Source organism: Vanellus vanellus (genome assembly GCF_965231255.1).
Source record: "Vanellus vanellus genome assembly, chromosome: 5".
NCBI lineage: Eukaryota > Metazoa > Chordata > Aves > Charadriiformes > Charadriidae > Vanellus > Vanellus vanellus.
Window position 1 is genome coordinate 57,464,309 of NC_138910.1, and position 27,459 is coordinate 57,491,767.

Genomic DNA, 27,459 nt, shown 5'->3' on the forward strand with positions numbered 1-27,459 from the left:
ATTCAGAAGCCTCCTTTAAGGAATTAATGTTTGCTTGTTTTGCCATCCAAAGAATGTTTACAGAAGCCAAAACAACCATGCTTGCTGTCCACTGTGCAAAGAGGTGATGACATCAAGAAGACAGGTCACAAGTCTGAGTTTATAGTCATTACACTTACGTTGGTATGGCTTTTCATCCACTCAGTATGATCTTATGACCCCACAACTTTACAACCTTCCACTCTCTGGGCTTCATAGCACCTCTCCACTCCAGGTTAATCATTTCTCTGCCATTATCTGCCAAGAGTTCTTATCTCTTTTGCTGTCACTTTATAACAGGGTCCTCTTATCAAGCTGTACAAGATCACGTGACAGTGCCAAACCTATCACAAGTTCCAATTCTTCTGATTAGAGACTATCATGAAATGGGATACATGGTTTACAGCAGGTCACTAATGCTGAAAAAAGTACAGAGTCCACTCAAAGACATGCTTGTTACTTTCTGAATTCTTGGATAACTTTTTTTGTTGTTGTTCATCACGCCGACTTTCACTGAAGGTTATTATAGCCTGGGTCTCAAGGCCAGAAAAGTTTACAGGCTGCACCTTTTCTGTGTTCAATGCTGTACACCTTGCACCCAAGGGTACTGTATATTTACACCTAATAATGTCTTCTGGTTCCCACACAGCCATCATACAGGAATCTATAAAACATGGACTTACATCAGTTGGTAAGTAACAGTTTTCTAACTGTTTTGAAGACACTGCATAAATATATTAGACTTGGGGCTGTCCAAACCGAAAAAATCATGACAATTGGGCAAGCCAACAAAACTGATTAATTTGCCAGTGTATTTAAGCAAAAAAGAACTTAAGTTACAACATAAAAATGTAAGAAAACTGCTGATGATTCAGTGAATAACACTTTTCTCCAGAGATAACGTGATTATCAAATATATAATCAGATAATTAATGGTATCTTTATCTATTACAATTGCTAATAACTGTGAAATTGTGTGTGTGCATGTATAAACCGTTGCAAAAATTAGATTTAAATTGCTTCTGGCCTGACTATTCTTGTTGAAGAAAACCTCAGGAATGTTTTCAGGTCTTTTCTGTAATACCCGTCAAAAGCAGATTCTTTTTTATAGCTAAAAATGCAGATATATCATCATTCAGTGGGGGTGGGACTGGATAATAAAAGTCAGTCAAGACTTTGGAGTAGTGAAGAAGTGAATACTTTCAGTAGCATATGGAAACAGCACCCGCTCTCCGTCAGAAAGCCGTCAGGCGCGAGTTGCACTGGCTTGCAGGCGTGAGGGGCGTTGCACAGCCAGCTGCCCTGGGCTGCCAGGGCTGCGGTGGCTGTGGCCGAGCCCCAGCAGGTGCCTCTCCCTGCCACCTCCCTGCCCTTCTCCTCACACTTCCTATCTCGGATCATTCTGCCTCTCACCAGATGCCGCGAGCAAGGTGCTTTTCCTTTGGCAGGATGATAGCATCCCCTGCCCCGTCAGCCTATGCCAGGGCCGAGCAGGGCTGGAGAAGGCTTGCCGAGGGAAACCTCTCCTTTGAGGAGCAGAAAGCTCCTCACAGGTTTGCCCAGCAACTCTGTGGGTTCCACAGCCCAGGGTTTTGCAAGGCTGCGCAAGGCTGCTGCCTCAGCACAGCAGTTTATGGCAAGGATGAAAGAAGGGAGCTTTGGCCTTTGTGTGGGAACCAGGGCTTGCTCTCCTCCTTTTGCCCCCAAAGTGCATCATCACATGGCAGGCAAGGGGCTCACCCTGGTGCTGGGTGCGATAAGGGCACCTCACCATCAAGGGAAGTTTTGGGACTGTGAGGATGGAGGGTGCAGCAACAGCTGCAGGAAATAGCCGCAAACATAGCTGAAACCTGATCTTCATCTCATGGGTGGAGCTGCTGCTTCTCTCCCAGGGAAGGGGAGGGTGCCCACAGGAAGGGCTCCCACCTTGGACCTGACTGTGTCCCAGGCAGCTGGCCCCCAGGGGCTCCCTTCTCACTCCCTTCACCTGGTGTACACCTCCCGCACAAGAAGCACGCCCAGCACCTTAGCAAGGTTTGGTGGACTGCAAATGCTGGGCTGCAAATGGATGGCTGAAGGATTAATGCCCCATGGATCACACCACCATGCCCAACACCACCTTCCTCCTGGCCAGCTGTTCATGGTGCCAGCCCCACTCCAGGGTGGGCTCCTGGTGCATGTCCTCAGAGGGAGCCATGTGGTCCCTGTGGCAGTGTTGTCAGGGTATCCCACCCACAACAGCCAGAGGACACAAGGTGCTCCCAGGCTGTTGGACATGGCTGTGACCAGGGTCAGGCCGTACCTGCTGGGCTGATCCTAGCAAAGCCACAAACAATTTAAAGCCAAAGACCTTCTGGTGTTTCGCTACAGGTGTGGGGTGCTCCTCCGCCCAGCTCTGCCCCCAGAAACACAGGGAAAAAGGGGACAAGTCCAGCTTCCCAGCTGGTCTGTGCTGTCTTAGGCCTTGCTCTCACTTTTGTTCTTTCTGGCTGCCAGGGAGGGAAAAGTGCTGGAGGAGCTTCTAGTCCTCTCTCCTCAGCCTTCAGCATGGGATAGTAAAATAATAATACACCTTATGTGTCTGAAGAGTGATCACTCAAATAAGGTTTCTTGAGGTGAAAGGATACAACCCAAGGGGAAGGGAAAATAAGACACTCTTATCTGTCATATTTAGACAAACTGTCATTTTTATGCTTTCCAAAAGACTGGCAGGTCTGAGTTCCCTAAATCATGTGGATATGAGAAACAGAGTGGTGGGTGACATAAGTTAGCAGAGCACTCTTGTCACCATACCTCCAAAATGCACTTATACATGTGACAGGTATACCAGGACAGAATTGCAAAGCATGGCCCAGAAAAAGCAGGTCTAAGTCCTGTGAAACTCTTCAAACTCCTGTGTGCTCTGCATCAGCGGGAGGATTCTGCCCTTGTGTGACACTGCACAGTCAGAGCCCATGGTGGTATCCCTGAAAAGCACATCTAACTCAGCATTGTAAACTGATCACCACGTACCTGTAAGGGTTAAATGTAACCAGCACCACCCTGCGGGCCTCCACTTAGAGGTGGGGGGAACTAAATTGGAAGGAGCTTGATTCTCTTCTTATTTGCATTTGGAGGGTAATTCCTTGGAAGAAAAAGCTTTCCTCCCACAGTACAAGTACAATCAGCAGCAGGGCCAAGTGCTCTTACAAGTAAATCCTATCCCTGGACTTTCACTTTTGTCCAGTCCTTCCCAGCGCCTCCTCTGCTTTTTCCTTCCCAAGCAGAAGCAGAGTTGGTGGGTTTGTGCCGTGGGCTCTGCAGCCCTCCACCCAACCAGCCCTTCAGGCCAAGGGCTTCCACCTGCAGTGGCTGAGAGTTGCCCTTTGTCAGGAAGCACCTGCTTTGCAAAGATGCACCCAGTGCATTCACCCATCTGGGGATAAGTTAGTTTTTGGTATAAATCAGTGATGTGTCACAGCAAGAATGACTTAGCTTTCTCCTAGCAAGGAGGGCCCCATCCAACTCCCAGGAATGCAAATCAGACTCCACCAATTTAAATGGCAGTGGGTCTGTCTCCTGGAGAGCAAACACAACCAGCCTGGAGCTGAAGTGTGAGTGGGAACTACCCATTGTTGACACCTGCTTTGAGGTTTACAGTCACATAGTCAAAGAAGCAGCTGGAATTCACAAAGTTTTAATAGTACATCCTATCCTCCAGATGAAGAACATCATATGGACTTACGAAAATTTTTATGGAAGTGCCATGATTTTTTCTTCTACCAGATTCCAGGGCAATACAAAGCTTTGGCTAGTTTTATTTTTCCTCTAATGAGCCTCTTGTCTTAGTGTCATCAGGGACACTGTGCTGTTTTTATAAGTATTAGCTATGATTATTTAACAGAAATAACTTTCATTAACTTGAAAAAAATATTATATAAGAGGAAAAATAATCTACTTGTGGCTTATTAGTGTGAAATTTTTCATCTTATCTAATACTAACTGCCATCTTAATTTTAATGTATGTCCTCAGGCAGTTGACAGTATTAAAATTAATGCTCTTGAGTTCGGCAAGGTTTGTTTTTCTGTAGTATTATTATTATTAGAATGCATATGTAATGAAATTTCATATGATTAACAAAGACAGCAAATATTATCTTTAAAAGTTTGGATTAGGATTTTGGCCAGGAATGATGCAGGCAAAGCTTTCATAGGAGTGAACAGTGGGCTGTGCGAGGACTCTAAGACATGAGCCATAGGTCATTTTCTATAACTGATATTTTTTTGCTGTTATTCTTTACTTTTATCAATTTTCTTCCCATTAAATACTTTTCCCCTTGTCATACTGCAAATGAGCTATCTACAAAAGGGGCAGTATTTACATTTACACACTATTTTTTCCAGCTAGTCTAATTTTAAATACCCAAATACATGAGGCAAAGTAACAATGATGATGCCTGTGGTCTCCAGAGGGAAACCTCCAATGCTGACAAAACACCTCCAGCCACTTGTCCGTGTGGGTAATTTAAAGGTCAGCTCTCAAACTTGTCTTTATATAGGGTGAAAGGGAAGAATTATCTGCAGCAGGAGTTGTGTTTGGCTGCATTGTGAGGAAAACTGTTACAACTACTCATGCCTGATTATTATTAATGTCTAGAATTCACTCACATATTACACGAGTACTTTATATGTATTACATAGATATGCAACCTTATATATTAATATATATTAGTACATTCTTATATACAATGAATAGACATGCTTATGTACACAATCCTTATCAAGATTTCTCAGTATAAACTATGCCCAGTTTATCTTCTCACGGTTTGTTTTATGATTCTGGGCTTATGTGTGGAGAAATCTTGTATGAGATATATATATATGAGCTTAAACTTTTTTTCATGATAAAGATCAGCTATTAAATTATTTTTAAATAAAGTTTCCCAAGCTTCAAAACATAACTGGGGGGGGGGGGAGAAGCGGGAGGAGAAGCAGATCTAAAACATCTCTTTTTTGCCACCAACAGATCAAGGTCAGTTGCCTCAGCAAAAGAAATTTCATTTTTAAGCCTGTCTGTGCAGGATAGAAATCAATTATCTCTTATGATACAGAGACCAGCGCTCAGCCCTGACAGGAGCCTTCCTTCATATACAAATATATTTGGAGTTCTATTTCCAGACCAAGCTCTAGCTTTTTTAACTAGATATTTTACGCTCGACTCCAAAAGGGCAGGACAGGCAAAAACAAAAGAGCATCATCAGAAAACTAAACAATTATCAGTGTTGAAAGGGGCGGTGGGTTCGCGGCGGAGGAGGGGGAGCGCCGGCACCGTCCGCGGTGTCCCTTCGGCCTGGCCCCGCCGCTGCTCCCGCCGGCAGCGCCGCCACCCGCCCCGCACCGCGGAACCACCGCGCCGGGCAGCGGCTCCGCTTCTGGGCGGGCGGGAGCGGGGAGGGGTCCCTGCTTTTGCGTTCACCTTCTCGCCTCCCGTTAAGGAGGGGAAGCCGCCACCCCCGCAGCAGGCAGGAGCGATCAGAGCGAGCACGTTTTCCCGTCGAACCGTTAGCGGCAACAAGTCCAAGCAGTGCGGGACTAGAAGGCGGTTTCCCTATGGAAGTCATGTAATTTATTTAAAAAAAAAAAAAATCTAGCAGAATTTCTGCTTGCAAAACTGGATCTTTAAGTGTCCTAATGGATAAAGGTTTCCATGCTGCCGCGCAGAAAAGGCTGCGGCTCGCTGCTGATGCTATTGATCCAGGGAACCCCTCCCGCCGGCTCTGGGCAGGGCTCGCCGCCTCCCGAAGGGCGCCCGGGGGTGCCTCAGCTTTCGCACCCCCCCCCCCCGGGGCTTCAGCCCTCCCACGCCTCCCAGTTTGTTCAGCAAAATCCCCGTCAGAAAGCCGCCTTGACACAAGACGTGACGACCCGTCCCTATCCACACGCGTGCCGCCTTTCGGGCGGGCAGCCCCGCGGGAGGGAGCGAGCCCCGAAGCCGGGGCGATGGGCCGGGGGGGGAACACGGCGGTGCCCTGCGCCCCCGAGCCCGGCCGGCCGGAGGAGACAGCGACAGGACGAGGTGAAGTGTTACGACACCTCACCGATGACTCACTTCGCAATAAAAGAAAGGCAATCACAGAGGTGCTTTGCCACCCACTTGGCCGGCTCACTCCTCACTCCGGAGTCTCCTGTCGTTTTGCACCGCGCTGCTGCCAGGTGTTTATAAGGCAGCGGTGCATTCCAGCGTGCGGCAGTAAGCTTGGCCGGGCTTTAAAAATAGCTTCTCGGTCAATAATTGACTGTTTGGAAACGGTTCTCTATGTCGGACCAGAGAGGATCGGCATCTCCGTAAGGCAGCAGTGAATGATTCGCAGCAGCAGAAAAAAAAAAAAAAAAAAAAAAAAAAAAAGGCAATAGGCTTTGGAAAGCGATCCTCTGTGGTGCGCGTTTTACTACAGAAAAGTATTTCAGCCTGAAGCACCCACTCTGTTCCGCTGACATTGAATCAAAAAAAAAAAAAAAGTCTATTTTTGTGTTTGGGATTTTTTGGAGTTTTTTTTTCTCAGCTGTCTAGAGGGGACAGTTTACTTTCTAGAGCCTGAGTTGGAGGCACTAACTGCCTCCGCTCAAATGATTCCCTAGGAATTAAAAGCAATATTCCTTCTGCAAAGTGATGAAAGGAGCCTATTGGCTACGGGATTTGGAAGGTTTCGAGGTACTCTCCCCTTCGTACTGTAGGGGTGATCTGATTATGACAAGGAGCGCAGGGGGGAAGACGTGAGGAGGAGAGGAGAGGAGAGGAGAGGAGAGGAGAGGAGAGGAGAGGAGAGGAGAGGAGAGGAGAGGAGAGGAGAGGAGAGGAGAGGAGAGGAGAGGAGAGGAGAGGAGAGGAGAGGAGAGGAGAGGAGAGGAGAGGAGAGGAGAGGAGAGGAGAGGAGAGGAGAGGAGAGGAGAGGAGAGGAGAGGAGAGGAGAGGAGAGGAGAGCGGGGGGAGGGGGGAAGGAAGTAAGGAAGGGGGGGAGGAAAGAGTAGAGCAGAGCCTGTATTGGATACAATTTTTCTGGTGTAAACAGTCTGGTAAAGTTGGGCGTGAGAGGTGTGTGAGGTGAAGTAGCAAACTCGCGTTATAAACTTTCCCAGCTGCGGAGGGGTCCTGTGCCTGCCGCACTGCCACACGCTGCCTTCTCCGAGGCATTTCCCGGGACCGCGCCCGTCTGCGCCCGGGGCTGCGCCTCTCCATGCCCGGGGCCGCCCCGCTCGGTGCCTGGGGCCGTGCCAGCCTGTGCCCGGGGCTGTGTCACTGCGCCGGGGACAGGCTGCGTGGCGGTGACTCTCGCCCCGCGCCTGGCTGAAGCCACCGGCTTCAGTGAGAGATTGCTCAGAGCGGCTCCGGGCTGGCGGCACACGGGAATGCTCAGCGGGAGAGGAAGGAGGGATAGGATGCGGGTTTCGCTCCTTCTGAAATACTTCCCTCTAAGTGTTTTTGATCGGCTTTGGATTTAGACTTCCCAGCAGTAAAGTTTCAGCCTCCATTCACTTATTTCTTTCATTTGCTTCTGCGAAGTTTGTCTCGAACACTCCCTTCGAAAAGTTCTCTTTCGCTAGTTCGCTGGGAAGATAAATCAAACCTTCTCCGGGACACTTTCTGACACAAAGCTATAAGGGAGCGTGCTATTTGTTGTTCATCGAGCAGACCCTCAAAGTTGGAAATGTCCCTGCTTAGGGAAAAAGGCTTTGAAATTTGCCCAGGTTCTGTGGCCTTTTTGATGCTGTAAGAAATTGGAGCTTGCCTTGAAATATCATCACACAGAACCCTCTACCTTGAAAACAAAGAGGTGGAAGAAGCTTCGGATTATTTAAAGTTAGACCGTGCTTTTTTAATGTAAATGTACATACATTTAAATAGGGAAGTATAAAATATTCCAGGTCTTGCCGCTTGTACAAATCAAGGCTGCTGGAGGCTCCCCGAGCCATCATCTTTTATAATTATAATTACACGCGTCAATCAAGACCTTCAGGCAAAGTCAGAACAAGGCAGGCAAACTCAGGAGAGAAATCACATTAAAAAAAAAAAAAGTTTGGCGAACTTAGTAAGGAATGGAGAAGAGATTAGAAGAAAGGGTAATTAAGGTTGCTCAAGGCAATCGTGAGAGCTAGAACTCCATGTTAAATTAAATGTAGCCACAAGGGACCAGGTATCATTTATAATATGTACTGCCCTAAACTGTTACTTCGGAGAAATGTGCATGTGTAATAACCACTCCAAAGTATTTTCATCCATAGCAATAGCTCGCGGAGTGGCTTTGCGATGTACAGTTTGAACTCGCTCCAAACCCTTCCCCAGCGGAATGACATTAAGCCCACGAGTAGGAGCGAAGAGCCCGGGGACTGGTGCTAGGGCCGTGCCCAAGGGGGAGTATTGACCGGGGAGAGCCGGCCCGGCCCGGGTCAGCCGCCGGAGGGGACAGGCGGCCGGCCCTGCCGGGATGCCCGCGGGGGCCGCAGCCCTCCTGGCCACGGCTGCGCTCGGGCGGGTTTCTCGTCCTCTGTCCGGACGCGGGGTTTCCTTCCCCGGCTTTCGACTAAAACGCGGGTGCCTTTCCCGGAGCAGCAATAACGAGAGCGGAGGCACGGAGAGCCCCGGCGGGGCGTCGCCGAGCGGCGTGACCCACTCGGCGGCGAGAGGCAGGGAAGGGACTGTCTCTTTCCTCGACGGAGTTCAGCGAGCGGCAGAACCCAAGTCCGGCGGTGTTCTGCCGATGTGTACTAAACTTCCCACGGTCTGCTGTAAATGCAGCCAGAGCTGTGCTCTGACAACGCTTCTCCTACGGGGAAGGGCTGCCAGGAGGCGAAGCTCCTTTGCGAGCCGCCCTCGGGGTCCCCTGGCCACTCGTTGGGCCAGCAGCAGGCTGAAGCGGCCCGGATGCAAGTTCTCAAGGCCAGAGGGCCGCGACCCCTCCGCGCCGCAGAGACCCCCGGCCCGCGGCCCCGACCCCCTCCCGGAGGGCTCCGGAGGAGCGGAGCGGAGCCGGCGCGGCGCTGCGGTCGCTTCCAGTGCTGAGCCTCCCGGGCTTAGCGCAAGGCGATGCTACAGGGAGATGCCTGCCAGAGGTGTTGCTGATAATTAATGTATCTGGGAACAATTTCCCAAGGGCCAAGACGGGGTCTCAGCCAGAGCTACTTCTGCCTAGAAACGAGGGCATTCCCTCGGGAGAGTTTTCAGCCACCCCGCCTTAGCCATCGAGCTGGCCGCTCCCAACGCTCGCCATGTTGCCGTCCTAAAACTTATTCGCAGGCGAACTGCTAAAATGTGAAATTATAACTTCAGAAATAACATGTTGATACAGATAAAAAGTTCGCCTGCTCGCCCTCCCGCCCAGAGGGGAATGGGGAGAAAGTGAGAATGGAAAGGAGCCTGAGAGGTCCGAGCTTCTCTGCGCGTTGGGTCCACCCCCAAAATGTTAAACCCTGCACAGAGAAGGAAAGAAAGAGACGTTTTCTACTCCAGTGGTGCTGGTGTTGGGCTGCCTCGGGATCTACGCTGAATTAAACAAAGGTCTCTTCTTCCAGTTACTGGATGCGAAAAGTTTAAACTGTGTAAGAAAGAGCACAGCCAAGTCCGCTCTCTGCACTTGGAGGGCTTGTCCCACCGCTGGTCACTTTGCGATCATCACAAATATTTAATAAGTTACAACAAAGGTCAGTTTTCACAAAGTCTCTCCCAACCGATGGGAAATGCTATACCATGCGCTGGAGACAGTTCCGCGCCTCACTTTCAATCGGAAGCAATTTTCACCGCCAAGTATTTTCATCTCTTGATACACACAACGGAGATTAAAGTGTCAGAGGACAACCAAGCGCTCGGGCGGGGGGCTCGGATGCTTTAAAAGGTGCAAATATCGCTCATCCCACACGGCCAAACCTCCGCGCCACAGTGGGAGCGGCGCAGAGCCCCCCGGGCGCTCCCGGCGTGGGAGGGGCGGGAAAGGCAGCGGGGGCGGACAGACCCTCGGCTCGGCTCGCCGGGCGGCTCGGCACCCCGCCGCCCCCGGGCCCCTCGCCACGCCGCGCCGCGGGGCCGTCGGGCTCTCGCTTCTGAGGCGAGAAACGAGTTCTTTGGGACAACTTGGAAACGAGTGCCGCTTGCTGCACCGTGAGCCGGGGAAGGGAGGCTCTTGCTCAAGCGATCGCTCTGACAGGGCATTGGGTTTTGTACAAACGGTGCAACTGGCACCGACAGATTTCGCAAGAAGTTTAGGGGATGGAGACCCAAAAGCCAGCATAGGTACACCCAGCTCAAGCGCGGCTCTTGCACGCTGTTGTCAGGCTCCAGGGCTGCGCGGAGGCAACGTGGCCTCAAGGGCTGGGGTTCTCCAAGCGCAGGGGTTTCCGCTGCCTACCCTTGCCCGGAGGGAAGACAAGGGTCGGCGTCCCCGCAGCCGCAGCTGGCCGGTCGGGGGCATTGCCCTGCCGGCCCCAGGGGAGCCGGAGCGGGGCTGCCCGCCGGCAAAGAGGCACACCGCTGGAGGGAGGGCAGGCGCAGCCCTGCTCGGCGGAGCTCGTGGCCCGCCGGGGTCCTCTGGGGCGGGGAGGGGTGGCTGCATCCCAACCCCCCACCTCGCAGCCCGGTTTAACAACCGGGCAGGGGGTGAGCGCGCTAGGCAAGTGTGTGTGCTCCTGTGCGTGTGTGTGCTCCTGTGCGTGTGTGTGCGGCGGGTGTTGCTCATCCCGCCTCTGCCTTATTGGCTGCAAGGGTGGTGTCGGGCCCCCCCTTCGCGGGAGCCCCCAGAGCCCTGGAGCCCCCGGGCTCAGGGAGCGCCTCCCCGCGGGCCTGGGGCTAGAGGTCCCGACTCGGCACCTCCGCACTTGTGGCGGGGGGAAGAGGGGGAGGAGGAGGAGGAGGAGGAGGAGGGAGGAAGGGAGGAGGGGGACGGGGGTGGGAACCCTGTCCAGCAGCACCAGCGGCGGCAGAGCGCTCCTGTGCACTGTGCCGCTCCGCATGGATCGGGGCGCCGGGCTGCCGCCGCGCTGAGCCCCGGGCGGAGCTGCTGCGGGCTCCCGGGGTTCCTCCTTCCTCCCCGGCACCCCCCAGTCTTCCTCCTCCTCCTTTCCTCTCCGCCCCCGCTGCCGGCAGCCCGACTACCGCTCCGCGGCTCCCCCAGCCGCGGGCACTCGGCGGCGCTTCCCGGCGGCCGGGGCCGCTCGGTGCTCCCGCTGCAGCAGGGCAAGGGCTGGCGTGGAGCAGAGGGAGGGAAGAGGAGGAGGAGGAGGAACAGGCAGCAGCCGCCGAGCGCCCCTTGCTCCAGCTAAATCTGTGCTGCCGTGTCCAGGTGCTGGTGTCGCGGACGGACACGGAGTCCCCAGCTCGGCCCGCAACCGCCTTGTCATGCTGCCCAAAGTGGAGACGGAGGCCCTGGGACTCGCCCGGTCGAATGGGGAACAGGGGCAGATGCCCGAAAACATGCAAGGTAAGGGGGGAAAGGCACCGCGCTCCCCCTCCGCGTACGCTCGGGACCCCCTCGGCAAACAGCGCCTTCGTCCTACCAAAAAAGTTTACGGCTGCTGTCGGCGAGCTCGCCCGCCGCCGCTCGCTCCCCGCCCTGCCGAGCCCCCTGCCTTCGCAGGGCAACTTCCAGCATGGCTCGGGCGACCACCGGGGGCTGGGCCACCAGCGCCGAGGTGACAGCAAGACCCCGGCCAGGAGATGCAACTGCGGCCGGGGAACCGTCAAACATCTGGCCGGTGGGAGCCTTCCCCGGGGTGCAGACGCCCCGCCGGTCACTGCTTGGGGACACCGTCCCCGCTGCAGATCCGGGGGATCTCGGTCTCGTCCCCGGTCCGAGCAAAACTGACTCGAAGTTTATGACAGGGCGAGTTACGCGGGGAAGTCCTGCCGAGCACCCTGTGTGCCGCACACCGTCCCGAAACGGGGCCCCGAGGACGGGTGCGGCGCCCGCCGGCACAGCGCAGGTGGCAGAGGCGGCGGTGCGAAACTTCTCGGCAGAGAGCCCCGACGCCGCGGCGGATTCTCGCCCTTGCGGGGTAGCCGGGAAGGCGGCGGGATGCCTGAGCAGGGATGGCGCTGGAAATGCCTCTGTGAGGTGGGATGGGGCTGCTCCCGGTATCCTGCACAGGGCCGGAGCGCTGCGTGGAGGGAGGCAGCGGAGACCCCGTCCGAGGTCCGCCGCGGGGGGTTTGGCTCCCTGCCTCGGAGCCGGCAGCCCGGTAAGCGGGCACTGCCCGCCCCGCCCTGCCCTGCGCGCCTCTCCCGAGGCAGAAACTCCCGTCCCGGCTACTCTTTCGAAATTGTCCCCTTTCCTCTCGGGACCCTGCTGGGAAGCAGGGGCGGGGTGGGCCGGAGGCCTCGGAGGTGCTGAGGGCGGCCCGCCCGCCCCTTTCCTCGCCCGCGGAGGAGGCTCCGTGCCAGGGCACGGCTCTCGGAAAACCCCTGCTTTCCCACTTGGTTTTTCCTGCGAGGAGGGGGAACTTCGTCCCAGCGCCGGGCCATGGAGCAGCGGCCGCGGGAGCAGAGGGGAGGGCCGGGCCCTCCTCCTCCTCCGCCTGCGGCCGCCCCGTGTCCGCCCCACGCCGTTGGCAGGCGGCGATCCCCGGCCGTGCCGGGGTCGCTCTGGAAACGTTTTCCCGGCTGTGTGCTGGCGGGTTCATGCCCCCCCACCCCCCCCGCCCTCCCCGACAGCTCCCCCGAGCGCCGGGACGCAGGCCCCCGCGCCCTGGCGGAGGGGCGCGCAGCTCCCGCGCCCCCAGCCGGGCGCCCTGTCCGGGGGCTTCGGACGGACTCTGACCGCCCTCGTGTCCTCGAACTGTGACAGCGGCGGGGTTACCGGCAAAGAGGCTACATCCTAAGCGGTGCCGTTGCGATGCCCGGCGCTTCTCGCCTTGCCCAGGAGTCCTCCGCTGCCGCTGCTCTTGCCGAGCAGATCGGAGGTTTAGTAGCAGGCAAGGGGAAGGAAACCGGCCCCGCGGTGCGCGGCGAGGTTTCTTTTTGGGAATAACCAGAGCGACTGACTAGGCTCTTTGTGGGGGGAGCCCGGCTCGAGTGACCGCGCTCTGTGCCTTCATTCAGCCTGTTTTTACCCCCACCTCGTCCCTTCCTGACGGCCGGCTCCTCCCCGCCTTTTTCCCCGAGCGGCAGAAACTTCAGGCGGCCCCGGCGCGCAGGTTTCCCGCCAGCCCCCGGTATCGGGGGGGCGCCGGCTGGGCAGACCTCGACCGCATCCCCCGAGGACGGCGGTCCCGGCTCGCTGTGCCTCTGCCGACCCTCCGAGAACCGCGCCGAAGGGGGCTGAAAGCGTCTCCCCCGCCGCCGCTACGAAAGCCGGGGGGTCTGGGCGCGCAGCGCTCACCCCATCGGCTGGGGCAGGGTGGGAGAGCGAGCTGGGTCGGAGGGGTGGCGGTCACCTCGAGAGAACGAGTTTGGGGGACGCGGAGGACGTTGCTTTAAGCTGGGTTTGCAAGTAAGTAACTTGCATTTAACGCGGCGCAAAAGTGCTGGGTCTGTAAGATACAAGTTTAGGCTAAGTAAATATTTGCAGGCTGATGTTGAAAGAAAACTTTAAAGGAAACGAACTGAGTTCTTTTAAATACACAAGTGACACACAATCTTTTCGTTCTGCTTTTTTAAAGCTTGCCCCTGATCATTTTCGGATTTAAATGAATTAACTTAGTTTGTAATTCCATAAACTAAGGAGTAGGTTAAGGCCACTCTGTACATATAGATATTTAGAACATAAAACTGAGGAGCTGATGGGTTTTGTTCCACTTGTTAAGTATTATGTAGTGATGAAAAGTTGCATGTCTTAATGCAAGCGGTGTTTTTAAAAATAAAACTTCTTCTGACCCATCCCCCCAATCTGCAGTGGTGTGTTTAAGTGAGCTTTCTCTCTAGATGAGAACAGTTGCAGAAAATTTGAGTTACTAATGTAAATTCTAATTGAATGTGCCATTTCTCCTTTCCCCAGTGTCTCAGTTTAAAATGGTGAATTACTCTTATGATGAAGACCTTGAGGAACTGTGTCCAGTCTGTGGAGATAAAGTGTCTGGGTACCATTATGGACTTCTCACCTGTGAAAGCTGCAAGGTTCTGTTCTAATTGCTTCATACAAACACAAGTACAGCAAAAAAAGTTTCAAATATAAGCAGAAAAAACGATAATTAAAGAAAACAGATGTGTAATAATTTAGCTTATTTCTAGTATGTTTCTTGTTACATTCATGTAAAAAATTAACCACCAAAAAGCTTTAGGATTTAGAAGTCTCTTGGAGAGATCTCATCTGCACAAATGGAAACAATTTGGATTGGTCTGCATTATAGTTTTATCCTTGCTTTTAAGTATTTTGCTGTTGTGAAGTGATGTAGTTCTAGAACAACTTTCATTCCTAACTGTCCTAAATATTGATTTTAGTTGATTTATATACATTCAGAGTATTTCTGTTCCTCAAGGATAAAGTAGAAAAGTTATCCTCAATACAGATAAGCATTGCAAAATCTAATGCAGCTTTCTTAAGTTTTTTTTTATCCTTCAATATTATAATGTAAATTTCTGTGACTATTATGACTGTGCACTTTTTTCATACAAACTGTAACTGTCAGAGCTCACTTGACACACAAAGTCAAGTAACTAATGTATAATTTGTTTTAGATCATCCATTAATTTTTATAATAAAATATTTGTAAATGCAACTTATCATATTGGAAGATAAATGTGTCTGCATGGATGTATTATGCTAAAGGGTTTAAATACTTACGAATTTATTACATGTCAAATTTGTCATGTAAATTTTAAGTTCTTTATAATTATCTAAGTAATGCACTGTAAAAGAAACTCCTTTGCCAGAACAATGCAATTTAAAATATTTAGGTGCATGGAAAAATTAACTTAGCACATTATATTTTCATTAAAAAATAATCAATGAGAAATGAACAACAAGCACTTATTATGCCTCTAGCATGCACCACTGGGATGTACAGTAGCCGGAGGTACTCTGTATCTCTGTTATCTTTGCAACAGTGTCCCTACTTATTTAATGTAAAACTAAAAGGAAAAACTTTAATAATTTTGCAATGATCAAAGAATACAAAAGGAACTAGTCAGCCTCACTATTTCTGCTACTACTGTTAGGGGCACAGGAGACTACAGCCAGTCTTACCAAGCTTTGACATAAGTCTATAAAACAGCACTAACACAAGAAAGCCTCTTCTGGAGTCTGGTGGTTTTCTCCTGAGTACATCTCACTGTAATTTAAAATAAACTATGTAACTTCATAAGTGCTTGAGTGGTGTCTGAAAAATACGTTACAATGATTTCCGTAAAATAAAATGCTGAAACATGCTATTCAAGCAAAACAGGCTAACTTTTGTATCTACCATACAGGGATTCTTTAAGCGAACAGTCCAGAATAACAAAAGGTACACATGTATAGAAAATCAGAATTGCCAGATTGACAAAACACAGAGAAAACGATGCCCTTACTGTCGATTTCAAAAATGTCTAAGTGTTGGAATGAAATTGGAAGGTAAGAGCTATAGTCTTGCTGATATTGTCAACTACACTATAGATTAATTTTGAAAGTGATAGGATTACATATGTTATTACATGCTATTTTATTTTTTTAAAATGCTACATATTTATTGTGGTTTTGAAATCATAGTAAAAGGTGACTTTGTGTGCTTAATGAAATTGTTGCTTTATAAAAAAAAAATCTAATGAACAAATGGTAAATTACTAACAACTAGTCAAAACCATAATCCATTTTTTCATATATGTGTAAAATTTGATATTTCAGTATTTTAGAGTTTGTGAAGGAATGGATCTAGACAGAATAGCTTTGTAGCTTTTTAAAAGACTTAATTTAGATTAAACATAATATATGTAAGAAGTGTCCAGATTAGAAAAAAAATTACTCATTGCTATGGAGAGTGATCTGTATTTTATCTAGGGTTGGTTTTTGAAATAAATTCTTCTGACAATAAGGCAGAAAAGAGATAAAATAAGAGGTTTTTTTCTCATACCGACTTGCCTTTGGGTTAAGGAACCGATTAATCTCTAAAGTTGTGTCCTATATTTTGTGATGCTACACCTGAGATGCCATTAGAAATGAAAGAGAATAAGGCATTTTGAAGTATACTTTTGGACTTCATTTCACTTTCTCATGTACAGAGAACAATGAAAAGTGTACAATACCCTTTGAGATAACCGAATGCAAAATTATCATCAACTGGAATTTGAGAATCATACACAGTTCATTCTAACTTTGATATATAAAATATTAAAATTCAGATTTCACAGCAAATGAGAGTTCTGCTTGACCAAGGACAAGCTCCTAAATTCCTTGATCTTACAGTTGTACTGAAATGGCATTCACCCTAGATGCTTAACCAGGAAAAATCAGGCCAAGGAGGGCAACCATAAACCATTAAGGGAACCATAAAGGATAAGACCCAATCACCTGAGTCTGGCAAAGGAAAGCTGTTGATACAACTGAAGATAGACAGAAAAATCAGCCTCCTGCAGTTTGATGGATTCAATACTATTCTGTTTGCCCACAAGACTGAGTTAGCACTGACACACTGCACTAAACATCCTGAATCACCGCATGTTCTTCCAAATTCAAATAGTACAGTAATAGGATATTTGGAATCTGTTTCTCACTGACGTTAAGAATAAGGATAAAATACATTTATCTACTCCTACTTTTAACTCCTCTCAATTGCAGACAATGGTACAGGACCAAATTTTGTCTTCTGTGATTTTATGCAGTTCATCTTAATTTCTATAGGAGTTATACGAAAGCATTTGCTAATTCAATTTGGCTCACAGTTTTTAATTGTAGAATACCTGGGAGGATACTATGTATATAGATTTAAAGTTAATTAAAATAATCACCATGCTGATAAATGTAATTTCCTGCATTTTGCTCAAAATCAACATGAAACAGCAATATTAGCAGCAGCATTTTTACTACAAATTTAAGCAAAGTTCCTGTAGTTTTAAAGATACTCTAGAAACTTCCTTATCCACACATCCATACAAATTCTGTTCTTTTGTTTAGAAAATTGGAAGAACATGTGCTTCCATAATTGTGAATACTTGTGACATTTATATGTGTATTTCCCTGATAGCGATATATATAGCCTTAAAGTCTAGTTCATAAATTACCATGGACCAAAAAAATCATTAAACGTTAAAGTCCTTATGATAATGTACAGTATTATGCGTATCTAGCATTCATAATAAATTTTTAATGTTCTACTAATCCCTAAGATAAAAAGCTCAAGAACTTAACCTCCAGCAATCTCAGCAGTCTCAACATGTCACCAGGCTGTCAAAGGTTCCTCTTTCAATCTAATTGCCGTTGGGCAAGGTGGGCTTGGTGAGAGCTCCTTGCTAGTCCATTACATATATACCATGGTGACAGACACTGCTGTGACAGAGACCACCAGTATGACTCCCAAGGCAGCTGTTGAGGTGGATTTGTTTTAATTATTTCTAATTCCAGAGATATTACAAGCCAGAACAGTGTCAATAGTTTCTGTTTCACTTCCACCTTCTGTGTGGAAGGCAGCAAGCTGACAGCTTTCTCTCTGCACATTCCAACTGCAGCTAAACATTTCTGTAGAGCTGTTCAGCTAACTAGAAGTCTCAAAGTTTTACAGCAACCTGAACAGAATCACCAAAAGGAAATATTTCCTTTTTGCCAGGAAAAAAACGTATTCCCCTTTGTGACTACTGAACATTTCGCAATTTACATTTCAGATGTTTTGCTGCGGTGGAAGGCAGTAATGGAATGATTATAATGAGACAATGTGGTCCACTGGATACGTCTCAGACAAATTCTGGACATCAGCCCTTGTGTCTTAATGACATATTAGCTTGACATAAAACCAAATATACATTGAGATCTCCACATGATCCCATAGCAGGTGTGAAATTCCTGTAGCCAACCATTGTGTTTGTCCCTGTGTCCTAATCAATGTAAAAAGAAGTTCTTCTATGTTAGTAATATATGCATGTGATATTTAAGTTATCAGAAAAAAGTGACATTTTTTAAGTCAAAATAAATCTTTTTCTTTAGGAATAGAAGTGCTACTTTGAATTTGAAAAAAAAAAAGTTACATTTTTACATTTCTGCTGTGTACTAATGTATGTTTCATTAAAGAATGTTGATTCCCAGTTTTAATTATGATTTACTTCCTCCTCTCCCCTGACAGCTGTGCGAGCTGACCGAATGCGTGGCGGTCGAAACAAGTTTGGACCAATGTACAAGAGAGACAGGGCATTGAAGCAGCAGAAGAAAGCTCTTATTCGCGCAAATGGACTTAAACTGGAAGCCATGACTCAGGTCATCCAAGCAATGCCGACTGACCTGACAATATCCTCTGCAATCCAGAACATCCATTCTGCCTCCAAAGGCCTACCTCTGAACCATACTGCCTTGCCTCCTACAGACTATGACAGAAGTCCCTTTGTAACCTCTCCAATTAGTATGACAATGCCACCCCATGGCAGTTTGCAAGGTTACCAAACCTATGGCCATTTTCCAAGCCGTGCTATCAAGTCCGAGTACCCTGACCCTTACACTAGTTCACCAGAGTCAATAATGGGCTACTCATACATGGATAGTTATCAAACAAGCTCGCCAGCAAGTATTCCACATCTGATATTGGAACTCCTGAAATGTGAGCCAGATGAGCCGCAAGTCCAAGCTAAGATCATGGCATATCTGCAACAAGAGCAAGCCAACAGAAGCAAACACGAGAAGCTCAACACATTTGGGCTTATGTGTAAAATGGCTGACCAAACCCTCTTCTCCATTGTCGAGTGGGCTAGGAGTAGCATCTTTTTTAGAGAACTTAAGGTAGGTAACAATCTTACATTATATTATCATTCAATCAAGAAAAAAACCACATTTGTTACAATGTTGTACTTCAAGCAAGAAAGTACGGTTTATCTTTTTTTTTTTCCCCCAAGCCTCTCATTCTTAATTTATTTGGCCTGAAGTACGCAGACTATTATGATGGGAAACTTGTAGTTTTTTTCCACCTGAGCCTGTAATTAGCTGTAGCAAAGACATTCAACTTTCAGTTCAGCTCTTCTGTACTTTACTATTTATCACAACTGTTGTTAACCTCCACAGGGCCTTGCATAAATTTGAGTCCTTCCCTGTCAGTATTGCTCACTGTCTGGCTTGTACTCAGAGTTGTAAGCACGCCTGTTACACCATTCTACATTCGTTTATGTAATTATTTCATTACCTCGTTTAACATATGGAGGAATGTCATTTCTGTCCATCCTTATATAAGTCCGTATTGGGAATATTCACTTTCTCAGTGGGATACAGTTTGTGCATTTTCGTGTGTGTAGTTAACCATGAAGGCTGAATCCTAAGCAGGGTATACACTGAACAGGTAACAAGGAGGAAGAAGATACCTTAAGGACTCCTTTTGGTTCTCATCACTACTGATACATGGGGGATTCCTTTAATCTAGGCTGGCTACAATGACCTTTAGGCTCTTAATTTTGTTGTAACACCTAATAAGTCCTCATGCACAGCTCTCTGGTGCCCAGAAATTCCCCCATTTACATTTCTCAGACTCTTTGTTAAGGCAATTTTGTGGTCTGTTGTGGTCAGGTCTGAAATTTTAAGCCAGAAATTTGCAATCAGGCACTAGAGATAAACTGCAGTCTTTAACCACTGTCTTGATACAGAAATTAGCTCTGTAAGGAATAAAAGATCTTCTATCTCAAAAAAGCCCTCAAGATGATGAACTCAAATCACATCTGAAGCTCTCTATTATATTGCTAGTTGCTGAATCTCTGTTACACAGAGATGTTTTTGCCACAACTACTTGCTGCTGAAATCTGAAGTTTTGTGACCACCCATAATTTCTTGCTGACTACTGTCAAGCTAAGGGAAAATAATATAATATCCAGATACAACAATTACTGTAGAAGTTCACAGAGAATTGAATCTACATGAATCAAGAGCACAGAAGGGAGATCCCATTAAAAGGCTGCAGTCAGGATGCTTGCCACAACTGTATTTCTGTCATAAACATAACGATGCAGACACATGAAATAAAGCCTGATTACAAAAAAAGCACACTGTATATGTTGCACATACAACTCCAGCTTCTGGCCAATTTTTCATGAGAATTGTTGCAGGAACCATTAAAAACTCAGGCTATGTAAAGAGAAAGAAGGAAGTTTACTCAAAAGGGGAAAAAGAAAATGGATTAAAGAGAGGAAGAGACTGTCACATCTTTGTTTGCTGTCTAGGTTGTTTATGATTTTATAGTAAGCTATAAGCCAAGCTACCCATTTTAAATAATTTAAAAATGAAAATTGCAAACATGTTACATTTCCAGTAGACTGTATTCTAAATATCAGGAACGAGATCTTTCTACCCATACACTGGGGTGTACTTTAGTCTAGAGTAACCATTTTAAAAATCACTGAGATTTGCAGAACAAGATACTCTTCAGTGTAAGAATTTTTAAGTTATGATCTGCCCTAAAATTCCATTTACGATTGAAGTGAGAATATGAAAACATATTCAAGCAACATTTACTTTTTGTGGTTCCATAGCTTAATCTATCGGCAGATTTTATAAGCCTTCAACATACTGGGAATAGTTTTAGAGATGGTCTTCACCTCCAACCTCAGTTTCGAAGATATTAATTAACTAGCATATGTTTACTAGTATGGACACAAAAGATGCAGAAATTCGTTTCATGAAAATGCTGAACAACTTCTCCTAGCTCTGGATGTATATATACACTACCATGTACATACGTACTTCTGGAAACATATATTCTAGAAATATATATAGACTTTCACAAATTTTTACAAGGCATTGGTTTCATCTTAGTATTTGTACCCTTTGCATCCTAGACACTTAAGAGTCAGTTTCATATCTTCTGGCATATCCAGATCTTTTTCTATTTTGCTTTTTTTTTTTAATTGGACTAGATCAACTAAACTGCACAACACTCCAGAACAATAACAACACATTTAGAAATCCATCCACATCCAATATTTAGAGAGAGATTACACATAACACTAAGAACTTAAAGCTTCTCAACTTCAAAAAAGTGAGGTGCTCAAAACATGTTTAGATCAGACTCTACTTTGTTAACAGCACCAGGTAACACCATCTCTCTTTGCACCTGAGAGGAGACAATCAAAATTAAACAAAGGGTTTCCAAACCTTTCTTGAACACTGCTCTCTTCTATCCATCCATGGTTTCGACTCCTTCTGATCAAGGTAGCAAAAGCAGCTATTTCAGATTGCTGCGTGGAACATAAATACCTGTGCGAAAGGAAAAAAAAAAAAACCCTAAGGATACGACAGAGAGATTTTAAATGCAGAAGGAAGGGAAAAAACAATTGTAATAAAGATGCAACTACATTTTTCAGAACAGCTAACTCCTTACCTATACATAGCTGAGAAGTATGTATTTGCTTGAGAAGGTATTTTCCTATTATTCCTACTTGTCTAAACTTAACAACCAAATATTGAGATATCTTTCAGATAAGATGGATGCATTAGCAGATCTCTGGGACTAAAATTTTAAATTACTCAATTAAACACTAAAAAAGGACAAATGTGGTTTGTATGAAATTCATCATGATTTTGTCATGATAAGTGATGCCTTGCACAACTGGCTGTGAGTTACTAAACAGCATGTTTGCAATTCTTTACTGTATCCTTTTACTTCATTCTAAATTTAGTCTTACACATTTGTTTCTCCAACTCATATAAAGGGCAAACATTTTCCTTTCTGCTACACCTAGAGATTTGTAGCTAATAGAGTTCAGGAAGGACAGAAAAGGCAGGGGACATAATAAAAAAACGCCGTCCCACTCCATTAGTGGTTTAGGCCACATTTACCCTAGAGATAATAACAAAAACCCACCAGTGAACTACAATTTTTAAGTTTTCTCTTTTTTTTTTTTCCCATTTAGCTGAAAAATTGATTTGTTAAAGAGATCTCAAGTGATAACAAACGTTTTAAAACGTTATTTCATGAAGCATTTATCGGCTTATGCTTTTCACAATCTTCTCACTTGTTGCTCTACAAGTTGTCAACGTCTCTTTTGGAATGTTTTATACATGTAAGCATGTAAAAGGTAAAAATATTGACTGGGCAAAACTACCTACAACGCACACTGCATTTTACAGAATTTGACCTGTGTGTGGATTTAAGCATATAATTTAAGGCTAATGCTCATATTTACTAAGGAGCAGATCCTCCCATCTTCATGTTGGACATCAGAAATCAATGGAAATATTAATGAAGCAAACTAGTTAGGATTACTAATAACATCAAAGTAAGATCCAAAGCAGCAGTGGCAATCCACTTTGAATTTAACACCTGCTAAAATCTCAAACATACCTATCTGTCTTGTGAAGTCAGAATACTTTGTAATTAGTAAATACATCCTAAATTCTGGGGTTTTGACATCTCATATTACTTGCTTATTCATAATGAGAAATGTTTCTGTATAGTTCTTTACACATCTTTACAGATGAAATAAGAATTCGCAGATAACCTACTAGCAGACTCACAATGATACTAATAGTAACGAAGGCCTTTGTTTGCTATTCTGGAGTTGTTGAAAGCTCAGTAAATATAAAAGTAAGATATATCCATCTTATCCTCAGCTAAGAAAACTCAGGAATGCCCTGGGGATGCTAGATTTGTAGCCAGCTGTCTTAGTCAGGTGAAAGGTCTTTGTACAAAGCTAAAAAGAAAATATTGCAAGAGTTTCTAGAGTCCAAAGGTTACCTGGCCCCAAGAAAGGATGCAGACAGTTCCACTGGACTGGTCTTTCCCCATCAGCCTGCATCAGGGAAAATTCAACAACTACTTCCAAAGCTAAGTGCTCCTGAACCCATAAAAGAAAGCAGTTTCTGCTTGGGGCAGGAAGAAAACAGGACCTGCACTGTAGAACAGTCCTCAAGGATACTTTATTCTGGCTGAGGATCAGAAAATTAACTAAATGTTGATAGATATAAAAATGGCACTAAAGAACTTATGACTCACAAAAAGTATTACCTTGATTTATTTGACTATTTTAGTGAGGATGTCATAGGTCAAAGTTCTATGTGAGCATAAACCCATTTAGTGAATGATTGCAGGAAGAGCTGGTGTACTTCATGTTAAAGAAGTTCATCCTAGAACTACTCACTGAGTTTGCAAATTTAGGCCATTCATTGATGTCAGACTGTATCAGTTCTGGGGCAGATTTCTTGCTAAGTAAAATATTGTCCATGCTTATATTAGCTGCAGATGTGGCCTTCAAATAAACAATGGTTTAAGCACATATTTCAAAAGGACCCTATCTATAGAACTTCTACTGTACATGGTAACACAGATGTTTTGGCAGCTAATAAGTGAAAAGGTGTAGTTTTGTATTACATATTTCCCATAAGCGCAACTATATTAGCAGAGTTTCAAATTATTTCTTAAAGCAGTGCAAACTTAGTGTGAATAAGACTAACAGAACTCCTGGAATTTCTAATTTTTTCTTTAAAACATATTTAGGTAGATATAGTAATATAATGCTCAATACATTAGCTTTATTTTCAAATTTCAATCTCTATGTAATTACATATCAAGAAATGCATAGAAAATAAAGAATTACATTACAGAAAACCAATTATTAAACTGAATTAACACAGAATAGGAAAAAAAATAAGGTAATTTTTTTTTTTTTTGAGAAAAAATATCAACAGTGGAATACCTTAAAAGTTCTTCTTCAGGGAGATGAAAGGTTGATATATTATTTAGACTTAAGTAATCAAAGGCAATTTGATAACTTGAAGTACTTTTGGACTTTGTAGTATTCGTTTATCAGGACAGGAAATGTAACTAACATAGCTGATGAAATAAAACTACTGCAATGTTCTTTCAGTCAGGGAAGCTGCCAGAAACTGAGATCCAGGACTTCCCTTAATATCAGTAATCAGATTAGTTAATATGTTGTCATGTGTTGCTGTTGATTTTTAGTGTGTCTTAAGTGTATCTGGAAAAAATATTTCTCAAACATTTAAAAAAATCTTGGGGACAGGAAAAAGCATTTCTTTTACACAGCCAAATAATTCTTTGCTTTAGAGTCATTAATTTCACAAATAGTCAAATCATTGCTATAGAAAGAAGCCTCAGCAGAGAAACCAGGGCTTAATGAAGCATGGAATTGTACCTGCCACCAATCTGAAATTTGTAGGCGAACACTGTTAGAAGTTAACTTCATGATCTTCTTCTGGCTCTCCTCTGAACACAGGATGTGACTAAATGCTGTATTTCAGCATGCGAGCATGTCATTTTGCAGCCTTTCTAAACAGTTTGTTCAGTGCTAAGCCTCTGGCACTTTTTCTAGGGATAAGAAAGATGACATTCTCCTATGGCCATTCATGTCGGAACTGGATACTTTAGTTTCGCTCTGCTATGCGATGTTATTACCTCTAATAGCAGGAGACTGAGTTCAGTCACTCTGGATTTAGTCATTTTTCCATATAATACCCAATGTTAAGCATCATACTGAGACTAAGAACCATGGTCCTTATAGGTGGTTTTTCGAAAGGCTGCCACTTCTCCACTTGAGTGGATCTGCGGTCACCAGTTCACTGTAGCAAACTTACCCAGGTTTCTGTGAATAGACATAATGCAATAACAATGTTTTCTTACTTATTATTGGAGAAAATTTGAGCAAGTAACAATTCCAAAAGCTCTCCAGCCCATCCTAATACTAGTGACAAGCAGAGATATAATAGGCTGTAGTATGGACATGTGGAATTACATAGCAACATCCACTCCTGCTCCATGGCCTGAAGCAGACACTGAAGCCTTGATGGGAGGCAAGAGCCACATTTGCATGTTCATCTGTGAGTTGGAGGCATTTGTTACTCAAAACAGCAGTTTAACACTACAGTTTAATTTTTTTCCTTCAAAGTGTAAGTTTCCAATTGAAGTTTGAAAATTGTCAGCAGTGACAGTATAAAGATTACCTGGGTGCGTTACCAAACATATATCAGATTGCTGTAGGGCAAGATGAAAAAATAGTGCTCTTTAGATCTTGCATGCTGTGGCTAGTCCAAAGTGATATTAAAGTGAATTCTAATAATGACTGCTGTACTGGCTAAGAAACTGAACAGTGAATGCCCAGTTAACATAACCTATTGTATTTCCAGACCACTATTTTTAACTGTTATTTTCGGCTGTGAGGATTTGATCCTTTTGCCAAATGATGGAGAGCACTTTGTGTATCAAAAATTAAGCCATTCTAGTCTCTTGGAAAATGGTACATATATTTCCTGGTTTTGCTTAAGAAAGTCACAGTTTTATTGGTAGAATGACAGATCTTCATTTGCAAAGAACTCAATTTTTTGAAAGTTTCTGCCACAAAAAAAGCCATTTCCCCACCCCCTGCAAATTATGATATTTCTTACAACCAGGGAGTAAACCTGACTACAAGAAAAGAACTTCCTTCATTCAGACCCAGATGTTTTCTACAATACGTCTATCATTCAGATCCAGTACTTGTATATGATACCTGTATGATATTTTTGTTCTATTGGATGGTTCCCAGATACAGTGAAATTTTGCCTCAATACATCTATCAAGGCTATTCAGATTTAAGGAAGTTATTCTGTTAACTTGTAGCCTTTAGGATCACCTACGGTAAGGATGAAATTCTAGTCATACTGAAGTCACTTACAGATTTCCTATCAGCACTGCTGATGCCCTATAATATAATTGGGTATTCCTCTACACTTTCATGGAGGAGAGGAAGCTGCTCCAGATCAAGGCATGATCATCTTTGAACATACAGCGCTGTGGAGTCAATAGCTCACATAATCCACTCAGCAATAGGGCTGAAAAATGCTGACAAATGACAAGAAACACAGAGGAAAGTGTGATTTATGAAGAAAGATTAAGAAATCTGAATATTCATAGCTTGATGAAACAACAAATACAACCATACGGCAGCCAATGTCCGACCAAAACAAAGACCTTGGAGAGTGAGGAACAGTGTTCTACCTGTAGTAGCACCAATAATATGGTTTCCACAACATTCAGTCATCAGACTCGTTATTAGAGAAAAGGCCTAAAGCTGAGAAATTTCAAATTGTGCTGTAAATTGTAAGATCACTCAGAACAGGTTGGACACATTGTGCAGCTATATAGGCACAGGAACATACTAGATGACTTAAGTCTTTTCCATTTCCAATTTTAAAATTATTATAAAATGGAATTTCAAATAGCAGCAGTAAAATCAAGAGGCAGACTGCACTTAAACATCTATCTGGTATCTCTGTACTTCCAAACTTTGGCTAATATGCAGTAACAAGTAGATTTTCAGACTTCTAAAACAGAATAACCCATCTATTGCCAGGGAAGCATGTCATTTTATGCTAGCAAAAAACTTAGCCATAGATTTATTTATTTTTTTTTGTCATATGTCAAAGCTATCATGGTTTCTTAGCCTCAAGTTACAAGACTACTTATAAAAGGAAGCAAAGCATAATTTGATGTCCTGGAAATAAAATTCCCCCACACCCCATAAGCCAAGATGCAAAAATAGCAACCTCAAGAAAGGATGAGTCTTAGTACAAGAGGAAATAATATTTCAAAAATTATTTTAAACCTGAGTGCAATTCAAGAAATATTCAAGTGAATGATAAACATTTGGTTTAAACTCCATTACAACCAATGTGAAGAAAGTAGCAACATCCAAAATCTGGTATTCTATTAAATGACTGCAGTACAGTTCTTCTAGTAAAGTGACATATAAATTAGCTTTTTAATCCCTCCCACTTTTCCCAAAAGTGGCTGGAAAGAGCAGGTAATAGCAAGCTGAAATGTAAACACTATCTTTAGGACAGCCTTTAACTAACTATTTTCTTATATATATTTTTTTTTTTTTTTGCTAATAAGAGAACTCTTATTTATCAAGTTTGCAACCATTTCAACTCTGAATAAAAAGCACAGTTTTATTCAGAGTTAATGTTGGTAAAAATCACAACATGCTTTCTTACCACATGATAAAATTGACTTGAAACACTTGCTCTCCACATGCCACTGAAACCAACAGGTACCACAGCCCCCACCACCTCAGCCCAGCTGAGGGGCATGAGTCTGCCACCCCTGTGCCCGAACCAGGGCAGGCTCCAGGGGTGCCAGCAGGATCCCATCCCATCCCATCCCATCCCGTCCCATCACCCCACACCCCCCCCCCTCACATGGGCCCTTGCAAGTGCCAGGGACAAGGTCTGATTTGAAGGGACAAGGCAAGGGTACAGACACAGGCAGTGAGGGAGCTTTACCTGTAAGGCAGTGCAGGGAGGGCCAGGGCCTTGGCTGGAGGTTAAATGGTGCTGTGGGCGGGGGCCAGGTGGGGCCTGCAGATGCCTCAGGGCCTTGTGTAAGGAAGAGCAGCTG

General features: G+C 45.4%; 1 protein-coding gene across 2 annotated transcripts in view; it reads left to right on the forward strand.

The window, feature by feature from the left end:
• Positions 1–645: 645 nt before the first annotated feature.
• NR5A2 (nuclear receptor subfamily 5 group A member 2) overlaps positions 646–27,459 on the forward strand; it is a gene marked incomplete at both ends in the record, with an annotated part of 96,170 nt that continues 69,356 nt past the window's right edge. The window contains 5 exons of one of the 2 annotated variants that reach the window (XM_082483315.1): positions 646–709; positions 11,325–11,462; positions 13,974–14,092; positions 15,386–15,527; positions 18,223–18,869. In XM_082483315.1, the coding sequence (XP_082339441.1) occupies positions 646–709; positions 11,325–11,462; positions 13,974–14,092; positions 15,386–15,527; positions 18,223–18,869 (1,110 nt within the window). The remainder of the gene's footprint in view (positions 710–11,324; positions 11,463–13,973; positions 14,093–15,385; positions 15,528–18,222; positions 18,870–27,459) is intronic. The other variant, XM_082483316.1, reaches the window with a different exon arrangement.